Source organism: Danio aesculapii, chromosome 5 (assembly GCF_903798145.1).
Source record: "Danio aesculapii chromosome 5, fDanAes4.1, whole genome shotgun sequence".
NCBI lineage: Eukaryota > Metazoa > Chordata > Actinopteri > Cypriniformes > Danionidae > Danio > Danio aesculapii.
In genome coordinates this window covers 64,386,874-64,409,951 of record NC_079439.1, presented here as the reverse complement: position 1 = coordinate 64,409,951, position 23,078 = coordinate 64,386,874, and the positions used below count along the sequence as shown (strand labels likewise).

The 23,078-nt window shown below is 34.9% G+C and overlaps 1 protein-coding gene across 1 annotated transcript in view; it reads left to right on the top strand.

The window, feature by feature from the left end:
• Nucleotides 1-23,078, top strand: part of c5 (complement component 5) — a 41,511-nt gene that overhangs the window by 7,822 nt on the left and 10,611 nt on the right. Inside the window, exons 8-29 of the mRNA XM_056458684.1 lie at nt 607-712; nt 791-926; nt 1,019-1,134; nt 2,395-2,595; nt 4,528-4,722; nt 5,410-5,616; nt 5,707-5,868; nt 7,742-7,868; nt 7,954-8,022; nt 8,117-8,219; nt 12,684-12,805; nt 12,903-12,987; nt 13,705-13,787; nt 15,281-15,417; nt 16,058-16,270; nt 17,560-17,620; nt 17,701-17,790; nt 18,410-18,622; nt 19,355-19,439; nt 20,453-20,612; nt 21,372-21,470; nt 21,557-21,740. Coding sequence (XP_056314659.1) covers nt 607-712; nt 791-926; nt 1,019-1,134; nt 2,395-2,595; nt 4,528-4,722; nt 5,410-5,616; nt 5,707-5,868; nt 7,742-7,868; nt 7,954-8,022; nt 8,117-8,219; nt 12,684-12,805; nt 12,903-12,987; nt 13,705-13,787; nt 15,281-15,417; nt 16,058-16,270; nt 17,560-17,620; nt 17,701-17,790; nt 18,410-18,622; nt 19,355-19,439; nt 20,453-20,612; nt 21,372-21,470; nt 21,557-21,740 — 2,954 coding nt within the window. The remainder of the gene's footprint in view (nt 1-606; nt 713-790; nt 927-1,018; nt 1,135-2,394; nt 2,596-4,527; nt 4,723-5,409; nt 5,617-5,706; nt 5,869-7,741; nt 7,869-7,953; nt 8,023-8,116; nt 8,220-12,683; nt 12,806-12,902; nt 12,988-13,704; nt 13,788-15,280; nt 15,418-16,057; nt 16,271-17,559; nt 17,621-17,700; nt 17,791-18,409; nt 18,623-19,354; nt 19,440-20,452; nt 20,613-21,371; nt 21,471-21,556; nt 21,741-23,078) is intronic.

Below are 23,078 nucleotides of genomic sequence, written 5' to 3'. Positions count from 1 at the left end.
TGAAGCATGGTGGTGGCAGCATGTCCTTGAGTGGCCTAGCCAGACCTAAATCCTATTGAACATCTCTGGAAAGATCTGAAAACGGCTGTACACCGTCACTTCCCATCCAACCTGATAGAGCTTGAGAGGTACTGCAAAGAAGAATAGGCAAAAATTCCCAAAGACAGGTGTGCCAAGTTTGTGGCATCATATTCAAAAAGACTTGAGGCTGTAATTGCTGCCAAAGGTGCATCAACAAAGTATTGAGCAAAGGCTGTGAATACTGATGTACATGCGATTTTTCAGGGTTTTTTTATTTTTAATAAATTTGCAACAATTTCAAGACACTTTTTTTACATTGTCGTTATGGGGTATTGTGTGTAGAATTTTGAGGAAATAAATGAATTAAATCCATTTTGGAATAAGGCTGTAACATAAAAAATTTGTAAAAAGTGAAGCTCTATGAATACTTTCTGGATGCACTGTATATTACTGTTTTTCATGACATAAGTCCAGTCTTTCTAACCCCAAGCCTTTAAACTCTATAGTATGTTTATTTCAAAACAAAACATCAGTATTCTAATTGCGATTACTGAAAATGACTTATAAATGTGAATATGTTAACAGGTATGTCCAAGGAATGCCAGTTAAATCGGCGAACATTCTGTTGAAGTTCGGATACAGTACTCCAGAAGAAACTGTCATAATACCATCAACATATAGATCATACATGGTAAAGTCAGTATTCTGCTTAGGCAGGACTTAATGTTTGAGTTTAGAAAGTAAACTTTTGTTTCCTTTTTTGTTTTAGCTGTATAACGGAAAAATGGAAGTGGACTTGGACATCAGGTCAGCTCTGTCATCCAAGCCTGATGGACCTCAATTCCTGAGCGCCATGAAGGAAAACACATTTCTTTATGTGGAAGTTTTGCTGCAGGAGTCCACTGGTAAGGTTTAGTTATTTCTACCAACACAGGATTCAGATATCAGAGTGTCGAGTGAATAAAAGTGAGGACCGTAAGCTTACTTTATTTTTTAGGTGGCATTTCCCAGGAGGCAGTGCTCTCACATGTGAAATTTGTTGAAACTCCATTTACCCTGAGTATAATTGCAACCCCTCCTTTCATCAAACCGGGTCTACCGTATTCTATGAGAGTAAGAAATCTGCTTTCTATAAATATAACTCTTCTACTGTATTTTGGTAAATGAAATTAGCACAATATACTACTACTACTACCATAAATAAATAAATGAATGAATGAATGAATGAATGAATGGTTCACCCAAAAATAAATATTCTGTTATTATTTATTCATCCTTCAGTTGTTCAAAATCGGTTTGTTTCTTTCTTCTGTTCAACACAAATTAAGATATTTTGAAGAATGCTGCAAATCGGTAACCATTGACTTCCATAGTATTTGTTCATCATACTATTGAAGTCAATGGTTACACGTTATCAGCTTTCTTCAAACTATCTTCTTTGGTGTTCAACAGAAAAACAGAAACTCATTAAGGTTTGCAACCATTTCAGGTTGATTAAACAGTGAGTAATAGCTTGTTTTTTGGGTGAATCATCCCTGTAAGGTAGTCAAAGAAATCAAACAATTTATATTTTAAGATCTTTAAAATATATAGAAATAAAACTGAATTATTCAACTAAATTACACAGTTTTCACTTCTTTTTTTACTTCTGTAAATTTAATTTACCCTCTTTCATCTGTTTTACACACTTTTTAGGAGATTGTTGCTGAATTTGCACACACACAACACTGTAAATAGTCAAAAGATAACAGATAATACAAATAAACTCTATCTGATGAACTGCTGCCCACAGGAGTCAGAGCAAAAGTTCAAAGACCGAAAGAAAAGTCTAAATTTGATAATGAGAGTATGAAGGAAAAGTCTACATTTCACTCTGCTGCCACCTGTTGATGAAACACTGCAGATTTAATGTGATGATTATTTCACCTACAAGAGAAAGTTCATGAAAAATAAATATATTTTATTTGACAACAAAACTGCCTAGTTAACCTAGTTAAGCCTTTAAATGTCACTTTAAGCTGTATAGAAGTGTCTTGAAAAATATCTAGTCAAATATTATTTACTGTCATCATGGCAAAGATAAAATAAATCAGTTATTAGAAATGAGTTATTAAAACTATTATGTTTAGAAATGTGTTGAAAAAATCTTCTCTCTGTTAAACAGAAATTGGGGAAAAATAAACAGGGGGCTAATAATTCAGGGGGGCTAATAATTCTGACTTCAACTGTATGTTTGACCGAACGTGAGTAGGTGAATGAGACGTTAGTGATCAGATATCACATGGTTTAAGGTGACAATTATGCTGTGACTCTTTTATTAGCTCATATTTCACAGGGTCAAAACTGACTGCGATGTTTAATCTGCACCCATAGGTCTTAGTGAAGGATCCTTTGGGTGAACTGGTGAAAGGTGTGTCCGTCACGGCAAGGGCTACAGCAACTACGATTGACAACCAGTCAGAAAACCTCAGATTTTTAGGGCACCAGGATTCAGTAACAGTGCCAAGTAGTAAAGATGGGATTGCTTATTTCACCTGCAATATACCTGCGAATGTGAAAAATGCTGAATTCACTGTGAGTAAACCAAACCTTTTTTCTAGTTCAAATATCATAAGAATTTTACTAACATAAGTAATTTACTAACAACAAAAATGTTAATTAAGAGAGTCATAATTTCTTATTTCTGTGTTTCTGTGTGTCATTGTGTTATATACCAGTCAAAAGTTTGGAATCAGTAAGATTTTTAATGTTTTATGATAAGCTGTTTCTGCTCACAAAGCCTGCATTCGTTTAATAAAAAAATACAGTAATACAGTAAAAACTGTAAAAGTGTGAAATGTTATTACAGTATTAAATAACTAATAAATAAAAAATAAATAATTCAATAATAATAAGTTATTTAATTGAATGAAGTTTAAAGATTTTTGTCAGATTTTTGTGGTTTAAATCTGAATTTTAAGCATGATTAGTCTTTATTGTCACATAATCCTTCAAATATTCTTGTATCATGATCTGTTCAAGAAGAAACATTATTATTATTAGTATTTTTATTTTTATTATTATTATTATTATTATTATTATTATTATTATTATTATTATTATTATTATTATTATTATTATTATTATTGATGTTGTTTTTGTTGTTGTCAATTTGGGACACTAATACAATACCAAAAAAGTACCATTCGAAGTGTATTCACTTTTATTCATCAAAATAAAGTACTCAAAAGTGAAAGTAAATACATTTATAATGTTTAAAAAGGTTGCAAATAAATTATTACTTTGAGCGTTTTTTATCCAAGGATCATAAAAACTAAAATGTTTCACAGTTTCCACGATACTTTGAAGCAAGACAAAAAAAATCAATATGATAATAAATATGATGAATAAGATCAATATGATCAATATTATAATGATTTCTGAAGGATCATGTGACACTGAAGACTGGAGTAATGATGATCAAAATGTAGCTTTAAATCAAAGAAATAAATTAAATTTGAAACTACATTCCTTAAAAAAACAGTTATTGTAATGTGACAGTTATTGTAATGTGACCCCAAATGCAGGGTTTATTCAAAAAGTGTCAGGCAGGCAACAGTCAACAGGGTCAAACAGATGTATATAGGCAATTCAGAGTCGTAATCATTAAACAGGCGAATGGTTAGTAGAGGCAGCAGGCAATGTAAACAAACAAAACAAAGCTAGGGTCAAAACACGACAAAGCAAGGCAAAGGAAACGTGTCGTAATGTCACAAACAAGACTCAGCAACTGGTGTGGGTGTCTGTGCTGCTTTTAAAGTCCATGTAATCAATTCTGAACAGCTTCAGCTGTGTGTTAGCAATCAGCAGGAAAACCGGAACAGATGTGAATGTGTGGTGCATGACCATATGTTGACAGATTTGTAGTCTTGAGTGAAAGTGAATGATTCCCAGCAATCTACAAGCCTGGATCGCTGATGATTCTGACAGTTTTTTCATTCATTTTCCTTCTGCTTAGTCCCTTATTTATCAGGGGTCGCCACAGCGGAATGAATCGCCAACTATTTCGGCATATGTTTTACACAGTGGATGCCCTTCCAGCCGCAACCCAGTAGTGGGAAACACCCATACACACTCACACTCACATACACTACAGCCAGTTTAATTAATCCAATTCACCTATAGTGCATGTCTTTGGACTGTGGGGGAAACCGGAGTACCAGGAGGAAACCCACACCAACATGGGCAAAACATGGAAACTCCACATAGAAATGCCAACTGACCCAGCTGGGATTCAAACCAGTGACCTTCTTGCTGTGAGGGGACAATGCTGACCACAAAACAGTTATCTAAAATTGTAATAGTATTTCACATCTGAACAGATTTTTACTGTATATTTGTAATCAAATAAATGCAGCATTGCAGAGCAGAATTGGCGTCTTTTAAAACATTTTTTAAAAACCTTACCGATTTCAAACATTTGACTGGTAGTGTATCATATGTGCATTCATATTGTACTTAATTCAGTTTGAGACAGAAGATGCTTCTTGGAGCCAGGGTCCGCTTACACTAAAAGCAGAATCGTATGTGTCTGTCAACCATCGATACCTGTACATTGATTTACCACCTGAATCCTCAGTATTTGAAGTTGGACAGTATGTTGACATCAGCGTTGTGTTTTCTTATCGAGACTATCTCTCACTGGACACCTTCAGCTACCAGGTAAAGTCAGGAGGACAGATTTGTTGGCACCTGAAGTTCACGGATCCCACTGTTATGTGCAGTTGAAGTCAGAATTATTAGCCCTCTTGTTTTTTTGTTTTTTATTTTTTTACAGAAAGCACATTTTAACAGAGCAAGACATTTTCACAGTATTTCCTATAATATTTTATTCCTCTGGAGAAAGCTTTATTTCGGCTAGAATAAAAGCAGGTTTTAATTTTTTTTAAAACAATTTAAGGTCAATAATATTGGCCCCCCTAAGCAATATTTGTTTTCAATTGACTACAGAACAAACCATTGCTGTACAATGACTTGCCTAATTACCTTAACTTGCCTAATTATAGTTAAGCATTCAAATGTCACTTTAAGCTGATTACTAGAATCTTAAAAAATATCTAGTCAAATATTATTTACTGTCATCATGGCGAAGATAAAATAAATCAGTTATTAGAAATGAGTTATTAAAACTATCATGTTTAGAAATGTGCTGAAAAAATGTTTCTCTTTGTTATAAGCAAAAATTGGGGGGAAAATATAAAACAATTCAAATTTAACAGGGCTAATAACTCTGACTTCATCTGTGTTTATATATATATATATATTGTAGAAATAAAAACATAATCAGTTGACTAATTGTGTTTTAGTTGAAGCTGAAAGTAATTTCCACTGGATTACTTATTCCCTCAGATCATCTCCAAAGGAAAAGTAGTGAAATACGACACAGTCAAGCGTGTGAGTGAAATGAGTCAGAGCCTCAACATAAAGATCACCCCTGACATGGTGCCGTCTGCTCGCCTGCTGGTGTATTACGTCCTGTTCGGGGAGGAGAAAGCTGAGCTGGTGGCAGACTCTACGTGGATCGATGTCAAGGCTAAATGTGTTAAAAACTTAAATGTAATGCCTTTTTCTCTGTCCCCAAAAAGGATGCATGTTTTATGTTGTTCATTCGTTGTGAGATCTTATTCTCATTTGAATATCTTTCAGCTGGAGTTATCAACTCTCAAATCACAGGATGGCTACAAACCCAAAGATAAACTGGAAATAAAGGTGTCATCTAGAAGCAAAGGAGAGTCACTGGTGGCTTTTTCTGCAGTCGATACGGCTTTATTCAACTTAAGATCTAACAAAAAGGATCCCCTGAAGAAGGTGAAAAGGCAGTCATTCATTCAATCATTTTACTTAGGCTTAGTCTCTATTTTAGAGGTCGCCACAGTGCAATGAACCGGCAACTATTCCAGCATATGTTTTTTTAACGCAGCAGATGTCCTTCGAGCTGCAACCCAGCATTGGGAAACACCCATACACACTCATTCTCACACACACACACACACACACTACGGACAATTGCGTTTATTCAATTCACCATATCGCATGTCTTTGGACTGTGGGGGAAACCAGCAACCTTCTTGCTGTGAGGCGACAGTGATACCCACTGAGTCACCATGCCACCCGGTGAAAAGACAGATTTGTTTAAAAAAGAAGAAGTGTACTGTATGTACAGTATGTATGATTTTTAAGGAAATGACAGTGACGAAGTGTGAATGATGCTTTTAAAATAGTACTCCACTTTTTTTTTGACGTATAATGCGCTATATAAATACACATTACGTACTTACTATGTGCTCATATTTCAAGTCCTCCTTGAGTTGAACAGTTCAGTTTTTATATTTTTAAATCCATTTAGCCAATGTCTGGTTCTAATGGGAGTACTTTTAACTTAGCTTAGCTTAGCATAAATAATTTAATCAAATCAGACCATTAGCATCTTGCTCAAAAATGTGAAAAAAATAGTTTTTTTAGACATTACTAATCAAAATACTACAGAATTTGTGGAACCTGAAGGATTTTTCTGAGCAACAGGAGGTGATTTATTAGTTTAGGACAAAGACTCAACTATCATAAAACAAAACAAACAGCAAAAATAGCTGTTGACTATTCAGGTAACAACATGGTAGCAAGATATCTAGTATACAGTATGTTGAATTTATTTTGAACAGGATCAGATTGTACAGATAGCTGTTTATTTAATTTTATACCTTTTTTCTACAGCCACAAACTCTATAGAAAGTCTTTAAATATTTTATATTTGCTTTTATTTTCTATTGCACCATAATTTAGATTCTATAATAATAATAATAATAATAATAATATTAATAATAATTATTATTATTATTATTATTATTATTATTATTATTATTATTATTATTATTATTATTATTATTGTTGTTGTTATTATTATACTACTAACAATAATAATAATAATTATTATTATTGTTGTTGTTGTTGTTGATATTATTATTATTATTATTATTATTATTATTATTATTTTCTTTTGTTATTGTTGTTACTATTTCAAGGTCACACATAGTTGTATAAGCATTTTAATCCATATCACACTGTGTATGACTCTGTATGTGACAAATACAATTTGAAGTTGAAATTTGGATAATTTTTAACTCTCTTGCGGACTGTAAATGTTTTATGTCATATTCAAGTCATTATTGGACCACAAAAATATTGACATTGGTCAATTTTAAAAATTAAAATATGAATAAATAGATAGGACAATATTTTGTTGTGATAAACTTATTTGGAAATCTGGAATCTAATGGTGCAAAAAATAATAATATTGAGAAAGTTGTATTTAAGACAGTGCATATTATTAATAAAAAATACATTTTTGATATATTTACTGAAGGAAATCTACAAAATGTCTTCATGGAACAAGATCATAACTTAATATTCCAATGATTTTTGGCACAAAAAAGAACATGACTTATACAGTGTATTCTTGGATGGGTCCCACATTAAAATAACAACCATTGTTGTGAAATTCCTCTTATTTAAGTAAAATAAATAGCAATTTGGTAAAACATATGCTGGTTCCTTCCGCTGTGGTGACCCCTGATAAATGAGGGACTAAGCCGAAGGAAAATGAATGAATGAACAATTTGCAGATTCTGCAAGGTGTTTGTGAAGGTTTTACTTTAACTGCATGTGTTGTTTCTGGCTGTGGCAGATTCTACAGCATGTCGAGAAAAGTGATATAGGTTGCGGAAAAGGAGGAGGCAAAAATAATGCTGATGTGTTTGATCGCGCTGGCCTTATTTTTATCACCAATGCCAATGCTAAGGCTTCAAGTGCAGGTAAAGTTTTTGATTTATTGTGGCTAAAAAAATTCAATAGATGTTATTTTATATAGCAAATGTATTTTTTTTCCTCCTCTTTCAGGGGGGACTTGCTCAGACACGGTTAGACCAAAGCGTTCAGTTGAACTAAAGAGGCAGTTTGAGGATAAAGGTATGTTTGCAGATTATTTGAAATGTTAATGTATGCTATAATAAACTCTAATAAAAGCAATTACCAAATGTATGCCCACATGTTTGTTTGGCAGCCCAAGAATATGGGGCATTTAGGGAATACTGCTTATCTGGGACGCGCAGTAGCCCGATGCTAGAAACCTGCAAAGATCGCGCTGACAGAGTGACTATACCTAAGTAAGTGAATTTTTCATTTTACATGACATCTTATTTAAGAGATCTTTCTTTACTTATTATATTATTATTATATATTATATTATTATTATTATTATATATTTCTCTAAAATGCCATGTGTTTTTTTTTTTGTGAATTTAATTATTACTTACAGTGCATCTGGAAAGTATTCGTAGCACTTCATTATTTCCAAATTCATTTATTTCCTCAAATTTCTACACAAAATACCCCATAATGACAATGTGAAAAATTATTTTTTTGAAATTGTTGCAAATTTATTAAAAATAAAAAACCTGAAAAAGCACATGTACATCAGTATTCACAGCCTTTGCCGTGACGCTCAGGTACATTCTGTTTTCCCTGATTATTCTTGAGATATTTCAGCAGCTTAATTGAATTTCACCTGCGGTAAATTCAGTTGATTGCACATGATTTGAAAAGGCATACACCTGTCTATATAAGGTCCCAGGGTTGACCGTGCATGTCAAAGCACAAACCAAGCATGAAGACAAAGGAATTGTCTTTAGAACTCCAGCAATCCGCCAATCAGGCCTGTATGGTAGAGTGGCCACACGGAAGCCACTCCCTGCCTAGAATTTGCCAAAAGGCATCTGAAGGACTCTCAGACCATAAGAAACAAAATTCCCTGGTCTGATGAGACTAAAATCAAACTCTTTGGAGTGAATGCCAGGCGTTTCATTTGAAGAAAACCAGGCACCGCTCATCACCAGGCTAACAGTGAAGCATGGTGGTGGCAGCATCATGCTGGGGGGATTTTTTCAGCAGGAGGAACTGGACGACTAGTCAGGATAGAGGGAAAGATGAATGCAGCAATGTACAGAGACATCCTGAATGAAAACCTGCTTCAGAGTGCTCTTGTACGGTGGCTGGCGACGGTTCATCTTCCAGCAGGACAATGACCCAAATCACACCGCCAAAATATCAATGGGGTGGCTTCACAGCAACTCAGTGAATGTCCTTGAGTGGCCCAGCCAGAGCCCAGACCTAAATCCTATTGAACATCTCTGGAAAGATCTGAAAATGGCGGTACACCGTCGCTTCCCACCCAATCTTATAGAGCTTGAGAGGTACTGCAAAGAGGAAGGGGTACAAATTCCCAAAGACAGGTGTGCCAAGTTTGCGGCATCATATTCAAAAAGACTTGAGGCTAAAATTGCTGCCAGAGGTGCATCAACAAAGTATTGAGCAAAGGCTGTGAATACTGATGTACATGTGATTTTTCAGGGTTTTTTTTATTTTTAATAAATTTGCAACAATTTCAAAACATATTTTTTCACATTGTCATTATGGGGCATTGTGTGTAGAACTTTGAGGAAATAAATTAATTGAATCCATTTTGGAAAAAGGATGTAACAAAAAAATGTGGAAAAAGTGAAGCACTATGAATATATTCCAGATACACTGTACATTCAGTTTGTATTGTTTTGTGTTGTATTGCATGCACTGTTAGACATTTTATTGTATTATTAAGGTAATCAGCAAGCTTGTTGCCAGCAAGTTACTGAAACTGAACCTTAACAGTAACTTACCTGTAAATGTGTTTTACAGTAACAGGGCCCTACCGTAATTTCATTTTTCCGTAAAATAACTTTACCGCAACTTCTTTTTATGGTAAAATGATCTTTACCACATTTGAATTTTACAGTATGACAATTTTTACAGTACTTTTACTGTAATTTATTTACATTTTACAGTAGAAGTACAAAACCTTTATTTTTAGTATTTATTATTGAATTTAATACATTCCAAACAAGTGATAAGTTCATGTACAACAGTATTTTTATGATTCATTATTATTAAATCTATGTTAAATACTGCACTGTGCATAATTTTAAAACTTTTTAATTAATTGTCTCATCTTTGTCTTCAACTACAGTAGCAGTACTTGATGATTTTGATTACAGTAGAATACCACAAATTCTAAATATGCAGTAAGTTACTGTAAAAATTTTATAAATGACCCACAATGCAGTCAATATTACAGAAGTGAACTGGGCGTTTTTGCAGTAAATAACTGTAAAATCGCGCCAAAGTCTAATAGTGTGTTGCTTCAAAAGTTCACACTTAGATATGCTTGAGTCTAATAGCAGATTTGGCATGCTGTCCAGGGAGAGAACCCTGAGCTCTGAGTTAATTAAGCCTGGGGCTCCCACCTAGACGATAAGCATATAAGGGGGTCCGAGATCAGGTTGGTCTCGAGAGCTCCCTCTGATAAACGGAGAAAAAGGAGAAGATGGTAAAGGGGAATTCTTCCAAAATGAATATAAGGTAGTAGGGCAAAATTGTTTTGTAGAAAACCAGGCACCGCTCATCACCAGGCTAATATCATCCCAACAGTGAAGCATGGTGGTGGCAGCATCATGCTGTGGGGATGTTTTTCAGCAGCAGGAACTGGACAACTAGTCAAGATAGAGGGAAAGATGAATGCAGGTCTATATATTGTAAGCTTGAATTATTCTGATTGAATTATTGCTGATTACGGATGAGAGGACAGCTGAGATCAATCATATCACATGCTCCTTTTGAAATGAGTTTGTAAACTTCACTTAAACACGTATTAAATATTCAGAATAACAAAAATGTTCATCATGAAGCAATAACATTACACAGTAAATATGTACATTATAAATGCTTAATATGCATTTCGACAACGGTCATGTAAATGGATATTTGTTTTAAAATAATATTGCGTAAATAGTGTTATATTGGGCGGCATGGTGGCTCAGTAGTTAGCACTGCCACCTCACAGCAAGAAGGTCGCTGGTTTGAGTCCCTGCTGTGCCATTGGCATTTCTGCGTGGAGTTTGCATATTCTCCCCGTATTGGTGTGGGTTTCCTCTGGGTGCTCCAGTTTCCACCACATTCCAAAGACATGCACTATAGGTGAATTGGATGAATTAAATTGGCCGTAATGTATGAGTGTGTGTGAATGTGAATGTATGGGGTTTCCCAGTACTGGTAAAAGAACATTCGCTGTGTAAAACATATGCTGGAATAGTTGGCGGTTCATTCCGTTGTTGTGATTTCTGATAATCAGAGATAACCCTACTGAAAAAAACAGGCTAAACCAGCCTAAGCTGGTTGTCTGGTTTTAGCTGGTTAACCAGGCTGGTTTTAAAGGGGTTTTGGCCACTACCAGGCTGGTTTCCAGCTATTTCCAGCCTGGTCTCAGATGGTCAGGCTGGGAGATGACCAGCTAAAACCAGCTATGTCCAGCTTAAACCAGGGTGGTCAAGCTGGTTTTAGCTGGATTTAGCTGGTCATTTTCCAGCCTGACCAGCTAAGACCAGGCTGGAAATGGCTGGAAACCAGCCTGGAAGTGGCCAAAACCCCTCTAAAACCAGGCTGGTCGACCAGCTAAAACCAGACAACCAGCTTAGGCTGGTTTAAGCAGTTTTTTCAGTAGGGAATTTAAAGGAAAATGAATGGTGTTATGTTATGTGAAATTCTGACCAAAACCGCCTAAAACAAGCATCTACAAAATCTGCATAATTTTGATTGCAGTGTGTATACTGTAAAGCAGGGGTCTTGGTGCTGGAGGGCCGGTGTCCTGCAGATTTTAGCTACAACTTGCCTAAACACACCTGCAAGGATGTTTCTAGAAAGCCTAGTAAGAGCTTGATTAGCTAGCCCAGGTGTGTCCGATTGGGGTTGGAGATCAAATCTGTAGGACACTGGACCTCCAGGACCAAGATTGAGAACCCCTGCTGTAAAGTGTTTTGTATAAAGCATAGTGTTTTACATTGCAAAAAGCAATTAGTTGACTTAAAAAAGTGAATAAAACTTAAAGCAAATAGTTCACTAATTTAAAAAAACGTGAATTAATCCATTGCCTTAAAAATTATTCATTAAATGAAGTATATGGATAATTATGAAAATTAAGTTAATTCAACTTAACAGTTTCAAGTTACAATGGCTTTATTACATTTTTTAAGTATAGACAACTTGTCACTTTTAAGGCAATGTGCTCACAATTAATAGTATTTGTTTTTAATATACAGTCAAACCCGAAATTATTCATACCCCAAGGTATATGTGTTTATATTTTGTGAGTTCATTTAATTTGCTACCAAATGTATTACACATTACATTACATTAATTTGCTACCAAATGCTTTATAGAGTTCACCCAAAACTGAAATTAACTCACCCTTCATTTGTTGAACACGAAGATAAATATGAAGAAGATATTCTGAAGGAAACTGGAAACCTGTAATCATTGACTTCCATTCTATTTGTTTTTCCTACTCTGGAAGTCAGTGGTTATTTCATAAAGGTTTGGAACCACTTGAGGGTGAGTAAATAGTGAGTAAATGTTCATTTTTTAGTGAACTATGCCTTTAATATCGTCCATGCGAATGAAACATTAACTATATTTTGACATATAAGCCTGTATCTTTATGTCATGTCATGTATTCCAGCAAATTCATGACAATCTTTCTGTAGCAAGAAAACGAGAAGAGATTACGAGAAGGAAAAATTGTGCCGGCGTGCCTTCGAGCAGTGCTGTGTATTTGCTAGGAATCTTCGTAAAGAGAATGCAGAAAAATTCCTTCTAAGCCGGGCAGGTATGGGTGTTTCTCACATGGCATAATATTGACTTGGATAACTAAATGTGCTTTTTTTTAAAAGAAAGGATCAAATTTTTTCTTTTATGCAATGCAGCAATCGACTTTCTGATGGACGCGCCGCTGTCTCAGGTTAGGAGCTACTTCCCTGAGAGCTGGTTATGGGAGGAACACCTCAGCAAGTAGGAACCCTTTCTGAACCATAATCCATTCTGTCTCTTGAAGTTAATTATGAAATATATTTTTAAAGGAACACTCCACTTTTTTTGAAAATAGAGACTCGAGTTTTACCATTTTTTTTATTTATTCTGCTGATTTCTGGGTCTGGCGGGAACACTATTAGCTTAGTTTAGCATAAATCATTGAATCGGATTAGACCATTAACATCTCGCTTTAAAATTCCCAAAGATTTTCGATGTTTTTTTTCAATGTAGAGCTTGATTATTGTAGTCACAGCATGTACTAAGACCAACATAATTGAGAAGTTGCTATTTTTTAGGTTGGCTTGGAACTATATTCTCAGTCTGGCTTAATAATAAAAGAACGCAATAATCAAGGAACAACCAACCTTTAATTTTCTGTCAGTCTTTGTAAATGACCTAAGAAGAGTCAAGATTTAAACAGCAAAATTATCTCTTTGGTCATCGTTGAATAAGATGCTAATTGTCTAATCCGATTCAATTATCCATGCTAAGCTAAGCTAAAAGACTTTAACATTAGGACTGTTTAACATCAAGGGAGTTTACACAAGCCTACTTTAGCTCCTTTAAAATTACAATTCTCTACTCATAAATAAACCCTGATTAAGGCTACATCTGAGTTAAATGACTCTTTGAAGACTGTCTGTGTTGAATTGTGCAGATAATATTCTATTTTCTTCTAATTGTTGTTTTTAAAAGATCTGGTTCTGTGAGCATTAGTAAAACTCTTCCGGATTCAATCACTACATGGGAACTAAAAGCAGTTGGAGTATTCAACGAAGGTGAGGAAACAAGCTGATGGATCTAAATAATTTGTTTTAGCACCTCCTGGTGGCTGATATTTGTTTAAAAATGCGTATTCTCTTTTAATTAGACAGTACACAGATTATACAAATGTACTAATTTAGCACAACCAACCATTAAATGGATTAAATCTTTAAATAGTTCACCTAAAGTGAGAAATTAGTTAGTTAATAACATTATTCAAAATATCTTATTTTACAAACTGACTTGAGTTGTCTGAAACATATATTCACAACATACAGGAACCCTCATCTTACAAAACGATAACGATAACACAAAATAAAGGAAAACAATTACCTGCATTGTTTAAAGGTTTTTCTAATATCTCTTCTAGAGATAAAAATATATATAATTTTATATCTTGCAAAGCAGTTTTACAAAATGGAAAGTGTTTATTAAATTAAAATAAATACAAATAATGAAAACAAACACAAATACAATATTTTAAAATATTCTAATATAAAACAAATTCAGTATTTAAACATGGGGGTAAATTAACATTATACATTTAACCTTTCACTTTTTTAAAGGGACCAGCAGAGTTACTGACAGTTACTGTTATCTGTTTCCAGATTTATAAATAATTTTTTTTCTGATGACAGATTTTTCATTATCATTTTAAGGCTATGTAGGGGGTGGCTCAGTGGTTAGCACTGTCACCTCACATCAATTCAATTCAAATCACCTTTATTTGTATAGCGCTTATACAATGTAGATTGTGTCAAAGCAGCTTCACATAAAAGGTCATAGTAAATAGGAACAGTGTAGTTCAGTTTTCAGTGTTTAAGTTCAATTCAGTTTAGCTCAGTTCAGTGTGGTTTAAAAATCACTACTGAGAGTCCAAACACTGAAGAGCAAAACCAACGATGAGCAGCTCTATAGATCCCGAACCATGCAAGCCAGTGGCATCAGCGGAGAGGGAAAAAAACTTCACTAATTGGCGAAAGTGAAGAAAAAAAAACCTTGAGAGAAACCAGACTAGCGACATCAAGAAGGTCGCTGAATCGAGCCCCGGCTAGGTCAGTTGGCATTTCTGTGTGGAGTTTGCATGTTCTCCCCTTGTTGGGTTTCCTCCGGGCGCTCTGGTTTCCCCACAGTCCAAAGACATGCACTATAGGTGAACTGAATAAACGCAGGGCATCCGCTGCGTAAAACATATGCTGGATAAGTTGGCGGTTCATTCCGCTGTGGCGACCCCTGATGAATAAAGGGACTAAGCCGAAGAAAAAATGACTGAATGAATGAAAGGCTATGTAAGATTTCTGATTGAACAGAATACTGCAATGCTAATAAGATGAAGAGAGTAAACTATTTAAAAGTCATAAAAACCAAATACAGTGTAAAACATAGTATTGTAATATACATATACAGAATTCATTATACACATTTTATTCAAAATGATGCAGTTTTCCTAGATGTTTGGTTTAGGCTATTTTGGTCAGAATCTCAGACCCTCCTGTTTTTTGGTCAGGGATCTGTGTGTCAGATGAAAGGATTCCGGTGTCCCAGGACATTTGGGTGGACGTCCCATTGCCTTATTCTATGGTTCGTGGAGAGCAGATTCTGCTCAAGGGTTCTGTCTACAATCAGCGCTCTTCAGGCATTAAGGTGAGAGCTTCACTTTTTATTCAGGAGAATACATTTAAATAAAAATAAATATAACATTTATAATAACATTCAGAAATTCAATGCATTCACTTAATCTAAGAAGGGGGCAGCACGGTGGCGCAGTGGGTAGCACATTTGCCTCACAGCAAGAAGGTTTGAGCCTCGGCTGGGTCAGTTGGCGTTTCTGTGTGGAGTTTGCATGTTCTCACCCATGTTCATGTGGGTTTCCCTCAGTCCAAAGACATGCGCTATAGGTGAATTGGGTAGGCTAAATTGTCCATAGTGTCTGTGTGTGAATGAGTGTGTATGGATGTTTCCCAGTGATGGGTTGCAGCTGGAAGGGCATCTGCTGCGTAAAAAATATGCTTGATAAGTTGGCGGTTCATTCTGCTGTGGTGACCCCAGATTAATAAAGGGATTAAGCCTAAAAGAAAATGAATGAATGTGTATATATATTGCTACTTGTTTAAACTAGCTGAAACAACCAAATTCTTGATATTTTTTGGAACAAAATGTTTTATGTTTAAAATTGTTAATTTAACTTCATTTGTGTTGGAATAACATGAAAGAATTTTGTGGAACCTTGCATTTTTTACAGTGTATTATGCTGATAATCTCTTTCTGTGTGTCCTGCATATAGTTCACTGTGACCCTGACGGCATCCAGTGCAGTGTGTGTGTTTCATGGAGCTCAACAGGGGAAGAGAAATGAAAACAGTGGGCAGGTGGCAGGTGGTTCAGTGGCTATGGTCTCATTCTACATCATGGCTTTGGAAGCGGGCACTCATACGCTCACATTCACTTTAACAACCGACTGGATTACTGAGAGTGTGGTCAAGAAACTGAGAGTGGTGGTAAGAGGCAATACACTGTCTGTGTTTTGAGTTCTGCATTGAAAGTTTATTTCATGTTTATTTTAAAAAAGAATATTGCCACGTTGCCAGTCATTGCTAGCAATTTGATTTAGATTTTTTGATTTTCACCTTGATTTGATGGCCCTCAAAATATTTTCTTCCAGAAATATATGATCATATTATATTTCAAAAGAAAGAACCAAGCCACTGTTTATAAAGATTTTTTTAAATGATGTCTTTGTGTGTTCATGCTTTATCACCACTTGAATGCAGATCGGGTTTCATCAAAATTGCAAATCTTTTGACAAAAAGAAAAGTTGTGATTTTCCAAAGTAGTGAAATTTTAAGATACAGTTGAAGCCCCCCATTGAATTTTTTTTCTTTTTAAAATATTTCCCAAATTATGTTTAACAGAGCAAGGCAATTTTCACAGTATGTTATATTTATATTTTTTCTTCTGGAGAAGTTTTATTTGTTTTATTTCTTCTAGAATAAAAGCAGTTTTCAATTTTTTAAAAGTAATTTTAAGGTAAAAAATTTTAGCCATGTTATTGTATAACGATGGTTTGTTCTGTAGACCATCCAAAAAATCTATAGCTTAAAGGGGCTAATAATTTTGAGCTTAAAATGTTTTTAAAAAATTAAAAACTGATTTTATTCTGGCTGATATAAAACAAATAACACATTTTCCTGAAGAAAAAATATCAGACATACTGTGAAAATTTCCTTGCTCTGTTAAACATAATTTTGGAAATATTTAAATATATATATATATATATATATATATATATATATATATATATATATATATATATATATATATATATATATATATATATATATATATATATATATATCTGTGTGTATATGTATTTGTAGTTAGCAAATTGTATATGTAGTTAGCAAATTTATGTCACATTTAGAACAAGTAATTTTGTAATAAAAGACTATGGAACAAGCACAGTGGAGCCCTCAAATACAAATTAATTATAATTTTATTCATTAATTATAATTTTATTCATTAATTATCAATTTTTTTATACTTCCTTCAGACCTTTTTTGGGTGTGAGTGTGTATTATATATCTTGAAAATTTTAAATAATTTAGATTTTAAGGTTTTTTTTTTTTGTTAAAAATGTTGCAATTTTATACACTTAAAACAGATTGTCATAAAAAGTTGACAAAGAAATACGAGTAAAGAACTAGGGGAAAGAATTAAGATCTAGACCACTCATATTTCAGTTGCTTGAGATTATAACCTGACTGACTCATTTTTTGGTCCTTCACAGCCGGAGGGAATTAGAATGGAAGAATACAATGGCAAAAGAATAGATCCAAATGGAGTCTTTGGTAAGGAAGACTGAAATTGGCTTCATGTAGTAACGGTATGATTTTTGCGCATATTGTAATAGTTTTTTTTTCTTTTTTAGGCACTCCCATGCGAAAACTTGAGTTTAAAAATGTTATTCCTCCAAAAATTGTGCCCAAGTCATCTGTGGATCGAATTATGACAGTTAATGGTATGATGCATGTGAAATCTGTCCTTCTTTTTAATAAGCATACTTAAGTCATGTTTCAAGTATATATTCAAATAAATAGTGAAAATGACATGTTTGACATTAATTGTTGCCAAATTTGACTTAAATTGTTGTCAAATTTCAACTCTTTGGTGCATAGATTTAAGGTTGGTCTCATTTTACAGACGACACTTGTCAGATTGTAGCTAAAAAATAATTATGTTTATGAAAATAATAAAACAATAAATGTATATTTTTAGTTTTTAGCCTAAATTGACAGAAAATCAAAGCTAAATATTCGAACAAACTATATTCCAAATTTGAAGTTGATATCTTAAATAAACAAAAAACAAAAATAGCTTGGCCGCAGTACCAAATATCACCACCAGATGACATCCAGTTTCCATTGGTGAACATAGAATGGCGCCACCTATTTCTGTTAATTGTGACCAAAATTACTCATAATTATTCCAAACCTGACCATTTATATAAATCAAATTTGCTCAGTAAAGTTTCTTTTACAAGCTGCATTTAAAAATGAAAATACTGAAAGTTTCAGATATTTTCATAATGAGGAGATGTTGTTGGCAGCTTACATCCTGTATTCCTCCTTCTTGTTCAGGTGAAGTGCTGGGAGATATTCTGTCCATATTGAATAACCCAGAAGGTATAAAAAAGCTGACCAATCTGCCAAGGGGAAGCGCCGAGCTGGAGCTCATGAGTCTCCTGCCAGTCTACTATGTCTACCACTACCTTGACAAGACAGAGAAATGGAACATTTTGGGGAAAGAGTCGGCCGCGAGTGAAAAGGAACTGAAGAGAAAGATGCAAGCTGGTGAGTTATTTTGTTCCAGTATAAAGCAGAATTAAAATGATTGATCTTATCATTACATTCCCTGTCGAAAAATAGGTACACTGTAAAAAAATTCATTCATTCATTTTCCTTTGGCTTAGTCCCTTATTTATTAGGGGTCGCAACAGCACTACCCACTGCACCACCACACCACCCTATTCCTTTTATCACTATTTACAATTAAATTTTTCCATATAATAGTATAATAGTAATGATTAAACAATATCAATATTTTCCAATTTTATAATAATAATTGTATTTTTACATGGATATACAATAAGCACTAGGCATCACGGTGGCACCGTGGGTAGTGCAACCGCCTCACTGCAAGAAGGTCGCTAATTCGAGCTTCGGCTGAGTCAGTTGGCATTTCTGTGTGGAGTTTGCATGTTCTCCCTGTTTTGGCGTGGATTTCCTCTGGGTGCTCCTGTTTCTCCCACAAGTCTAAAGACATGCGCTATAGGTGAATTGAATAAACTAAAGTGACCATAGTGTATGTGTGTGAATGAGTGTGTATTGATGTTTCCCAGTGATGGGTTGCAGCTGAAAAGGCAGTACATTCCGCTGTGGCGACCCCAGATAAATAAAGAGACTAAGCCGAAAAGAAAATGAATGAATGAATGAATGAATGAAAAGCACTGTGTCGGTTATTATCAGTATCGTTAATGCTAACTATTTTTCCAGAAAGCAATTCAACTCACTGTTGCTTTTTAGGCATCACCAGCATCATGTCATTTCAGCTGAAGAATGGAGAAGCCTTCAGCATGTGGGCTAAAAAGGACAAAACCCCCAGCACCTGGTAAACAACTGCTCAATTTGCTACATTCTTTAAGTGTGCTTACTTCATTGTGTTTACACGTTTGCATATTATAGGCATAACATAATCACTTTAATTTGTGTACTTCTCGCATTCTCCTGGAGAACCCCAAGAGTAATGTTGCATGCACTGAAAAAAAGGATTGCTGCTTCTTATTCAAACTACTTGTTTTAAATGAGCTGAAACAACACAATTCTTGTATTTTCTTTGCACAATTTAGTGGTTTTATGTTCAATCCACTTAAATTTGTAAAACATTAGGTTAACATAAACGTTTTGTGTTGGGACAACATGAAGGAATTGTGTTGATGAAACTACCTGGATAGTACACTCAAAACATATGTTTGCTTTTCGCTCAAACTACTTATTTCAAGTGAGCTGAAACAACACAATTCTTGAGTTTTTTGGGCGCACAACTTAATTGTTTCATGTTCAATCCACTTAAATTTGTAAAAAACTAATAAGCTAGCTTAATTCCTTCATGTTGTCCCAACACAAGTCGATTGTGTGGAACCCAGCATTGTGTACACTGTAAAAAATGCTGGGTTCCACACAATCGATTTGTGCTAGGACAACATGAAGGAATTAAGTTAGCTTATTAGTTTTTACAAATTTAAATGGATTGAACATAAAACAATTAAGTTGTGCTCCAAAAAACTCAAGAATTGTGTTGTTTCAGCTTATTTTATATAAGTATTTTGAACAAACAACAAACTTCATTTGTTTCTTTTTATTGTAGGCATTAATAACGCAGTTGCAGTTTGAACTGCAATAAATACCAAAAACATTTGATTGTCCAAATTAAGCAATTGAAATTAATTGGCTTTAAAACAGTACACTGTGTTCACAAGGTAATTCAAGTGAAAGTGATTAGACATTAATAGTTCAGCATTAGTTGATATAACACAATTCAAATAAGTTGAAATGTGTGCCATAATTAAATTAAGTTACACCAACGATTTATTGATTGGAGGATGTTTGTGTAAACCTCTTTAGGGTGACAGCACTTATAATCAAGACATTGTCTGACATTCATGAATATGTCTCTTTGGACACTGATGTGCTGGCCAACGCCATCCACTGGCTGATTAAAAGCTGTCAAAATGAAGACGGCTCCTTCTCTGAGATGGCAAAAACCAATCCACATAAACTCATGGTATGTTTTAAGAAGAAGAAGAAGATGTGTTTATGATATTACTTGTATGTATTGCAATGTTTTGATCAAGATTATCTGAAGTGCCAATTTAAATGCAAAAATCACTAAGTGCCATCAGAAATTATCTTCTAAAATTAGCAATCAGTTCAATTCAAGTTTATTTGTACAGTTTATTTTTCACAATAGTTATTTACAAAAGGTGCATATCATTGCATTACAATCAAAATCAGAAAAGTAATTAAATAGTGGCGGCATGGTGGCTCAGTGGTTAGCATTGTCGCCTCACAGCAAGAAGGTCTCTGGTTCGAGTCCCAGCTGGGACAGTTGGCATTTCTGTGTGGAGTTTGCATGTTCTCCCTGTGTTCGAGTGGGTTTCCTCCGGGTGCTTCAGTTTCCCCCACATTCCAAAGACATGCACTACAGGTGAATTGGGTAAACAAAATTGGCCGTATGGATGAGTATGTCTGTGAATGTGAGAGTGTATGGGTGTTTCCCAGTACTGGGTTGTGGCTGTAAGGGTGTCCACGGACTAAGCCAAAGGAAAATGAATGAAAGAATAATTAAATAGTAACTAATAGCTTTTAATAGTTAAAGTTTGAATAGTAAAGTAAGCATTCTTCTCAGGTAATTTCACTTTTATTGGTTAGGGTTAAAGCTCTTGTCATTTCCTTTAAAGTAAAATAACAGGTAAAAAAAACTTAATAAGAATTTCTAGAAGTTTTTGCATTTGAACTCTTCATCTTGTTTTATTTTGTTAAGGGTGCCGGAGTAGGTGTCACTGAAAAGTCAGTTTACCTCACGTCTTATGTCATGATTGGGATTAAAAATGCTCTGAAAATTCCAAACCTTAAACTACAGGTACATTTTTTCCAATCAGAAACCGAAATGTGTAAATCTTCCTCTTTTAGCTTTGTCAGTGTCTAACAGCTTCGTTGTCTTTCTAGGTCTTTAAAGATGCTTTAGATCGTGCAATGCAGTACCTCATCTCCAAGTTCCGCAAAAGCTCACATAAGATTGAGAGTTTATATGTTAGAGCCATTGCATCCTATGCGCTGACGGTGGCAGATATCGATGATGGGACTGCAGTCAATGTGTACGAAAATATCAAAAAGCAGGCTCAAATTGAAGGTAAAATCTCATATTGGATATTTTACATGCACTGTAAAAATTTCGGTTGTTTCAACTGTTTTCGTATTTTGTGATTCAGATGTGTTTTCCATTTATTTGGAGTTGTGCATTGCATAATGGGATGTTGATCTGTGCTCTGTCGCCTTTTGATGTTAAAATTTTAACTCTACAGTTTAACAAAATGGCATTGTTGTAATTTGAAAGAAATATAGTGTTTAAGAAATAATACAGTTAGGTCCATAAATATTTGTACATCGACACAATTCTAAAATTTTTGGCTCAATACACCAACACAATAGATTTGAAATGAAATGAAATGAAATGGAGATGTGCTTTAACTGCAGAATGTCAGCTTTAATTTGAGGGTATATACATTCAAATCAGGTGAACGCTGCAAATGTGCCTCCGACTTGTTAGGGATCCAATAGTAATGGGACAGAATAATAATCATAAATCAGAGTTTCACTTTTTAGTACTTGGTTGCAAATCCTTTGCAGTCGATTACAGTCTGAAACGCAGAGACATCACCAGATGCTGGGTTTCATTAATGGTGGTGCTCTGCCAGGCCTCTACAGTTCCTGCTTGTTGTTGGGGCATTTTTCCTTCAGTTTTTTCTTCAGCAAATGAAATGCAAGATCAATCGGATTCAGGTCAGGTGATTGAATTGGCCATTGCATAACATTCCACTTCTTTCCCTTCAAAAACTCTTTGGTTGCTTTTGCAATATGCTTTGGGTCATTTTCCATCTGCACTGTGAATCACCGTCCAATAAGTTCCGAAGCATTTGGCTGAATATGAGCAGATAATATTTCTGCTTTTGTCAGCAGTCACATCATCAATAAATCAAGAGAACCAGTTTCATTGACATACAAGCTCACGCCATGTCACTACTACCACCATGCTTCACTGCTTAGAATCATGAGCAGTTCCTTCTCCACACTCTTCTTTTTCTATCTTTCTGGTACAAGTTGATTTTGATCTCATCTGTCCATAGGATGTTGTTCCAGCACTATGAAGGCTTTTTTAGAACTCTAATCTGGCCTTCCTGATTTTGAGTATAACCAATGGTTTACATCTTGCGGTGAACCCTCTGTATTTACTCTGGTGTAGCCTTCTCTTGATTGCTGACTTTGACACACATACACCGACCTCCTGGAGAGCGTTCTAGATCTGGACAACTGTTGTGAGGGGTGTTCTTCACCAGGGAAAGAATCCTTTAGTCATTGTTTTCCGTGGTCTTCCGGGTCTTTTGGTGTTGCTGAGCTCACTGGTGCGTTCTTTCTTTTTAAGAATGTTCCAAACAGTTGTTTTGGCCACGCCTGATGTTTTTGCTATCTC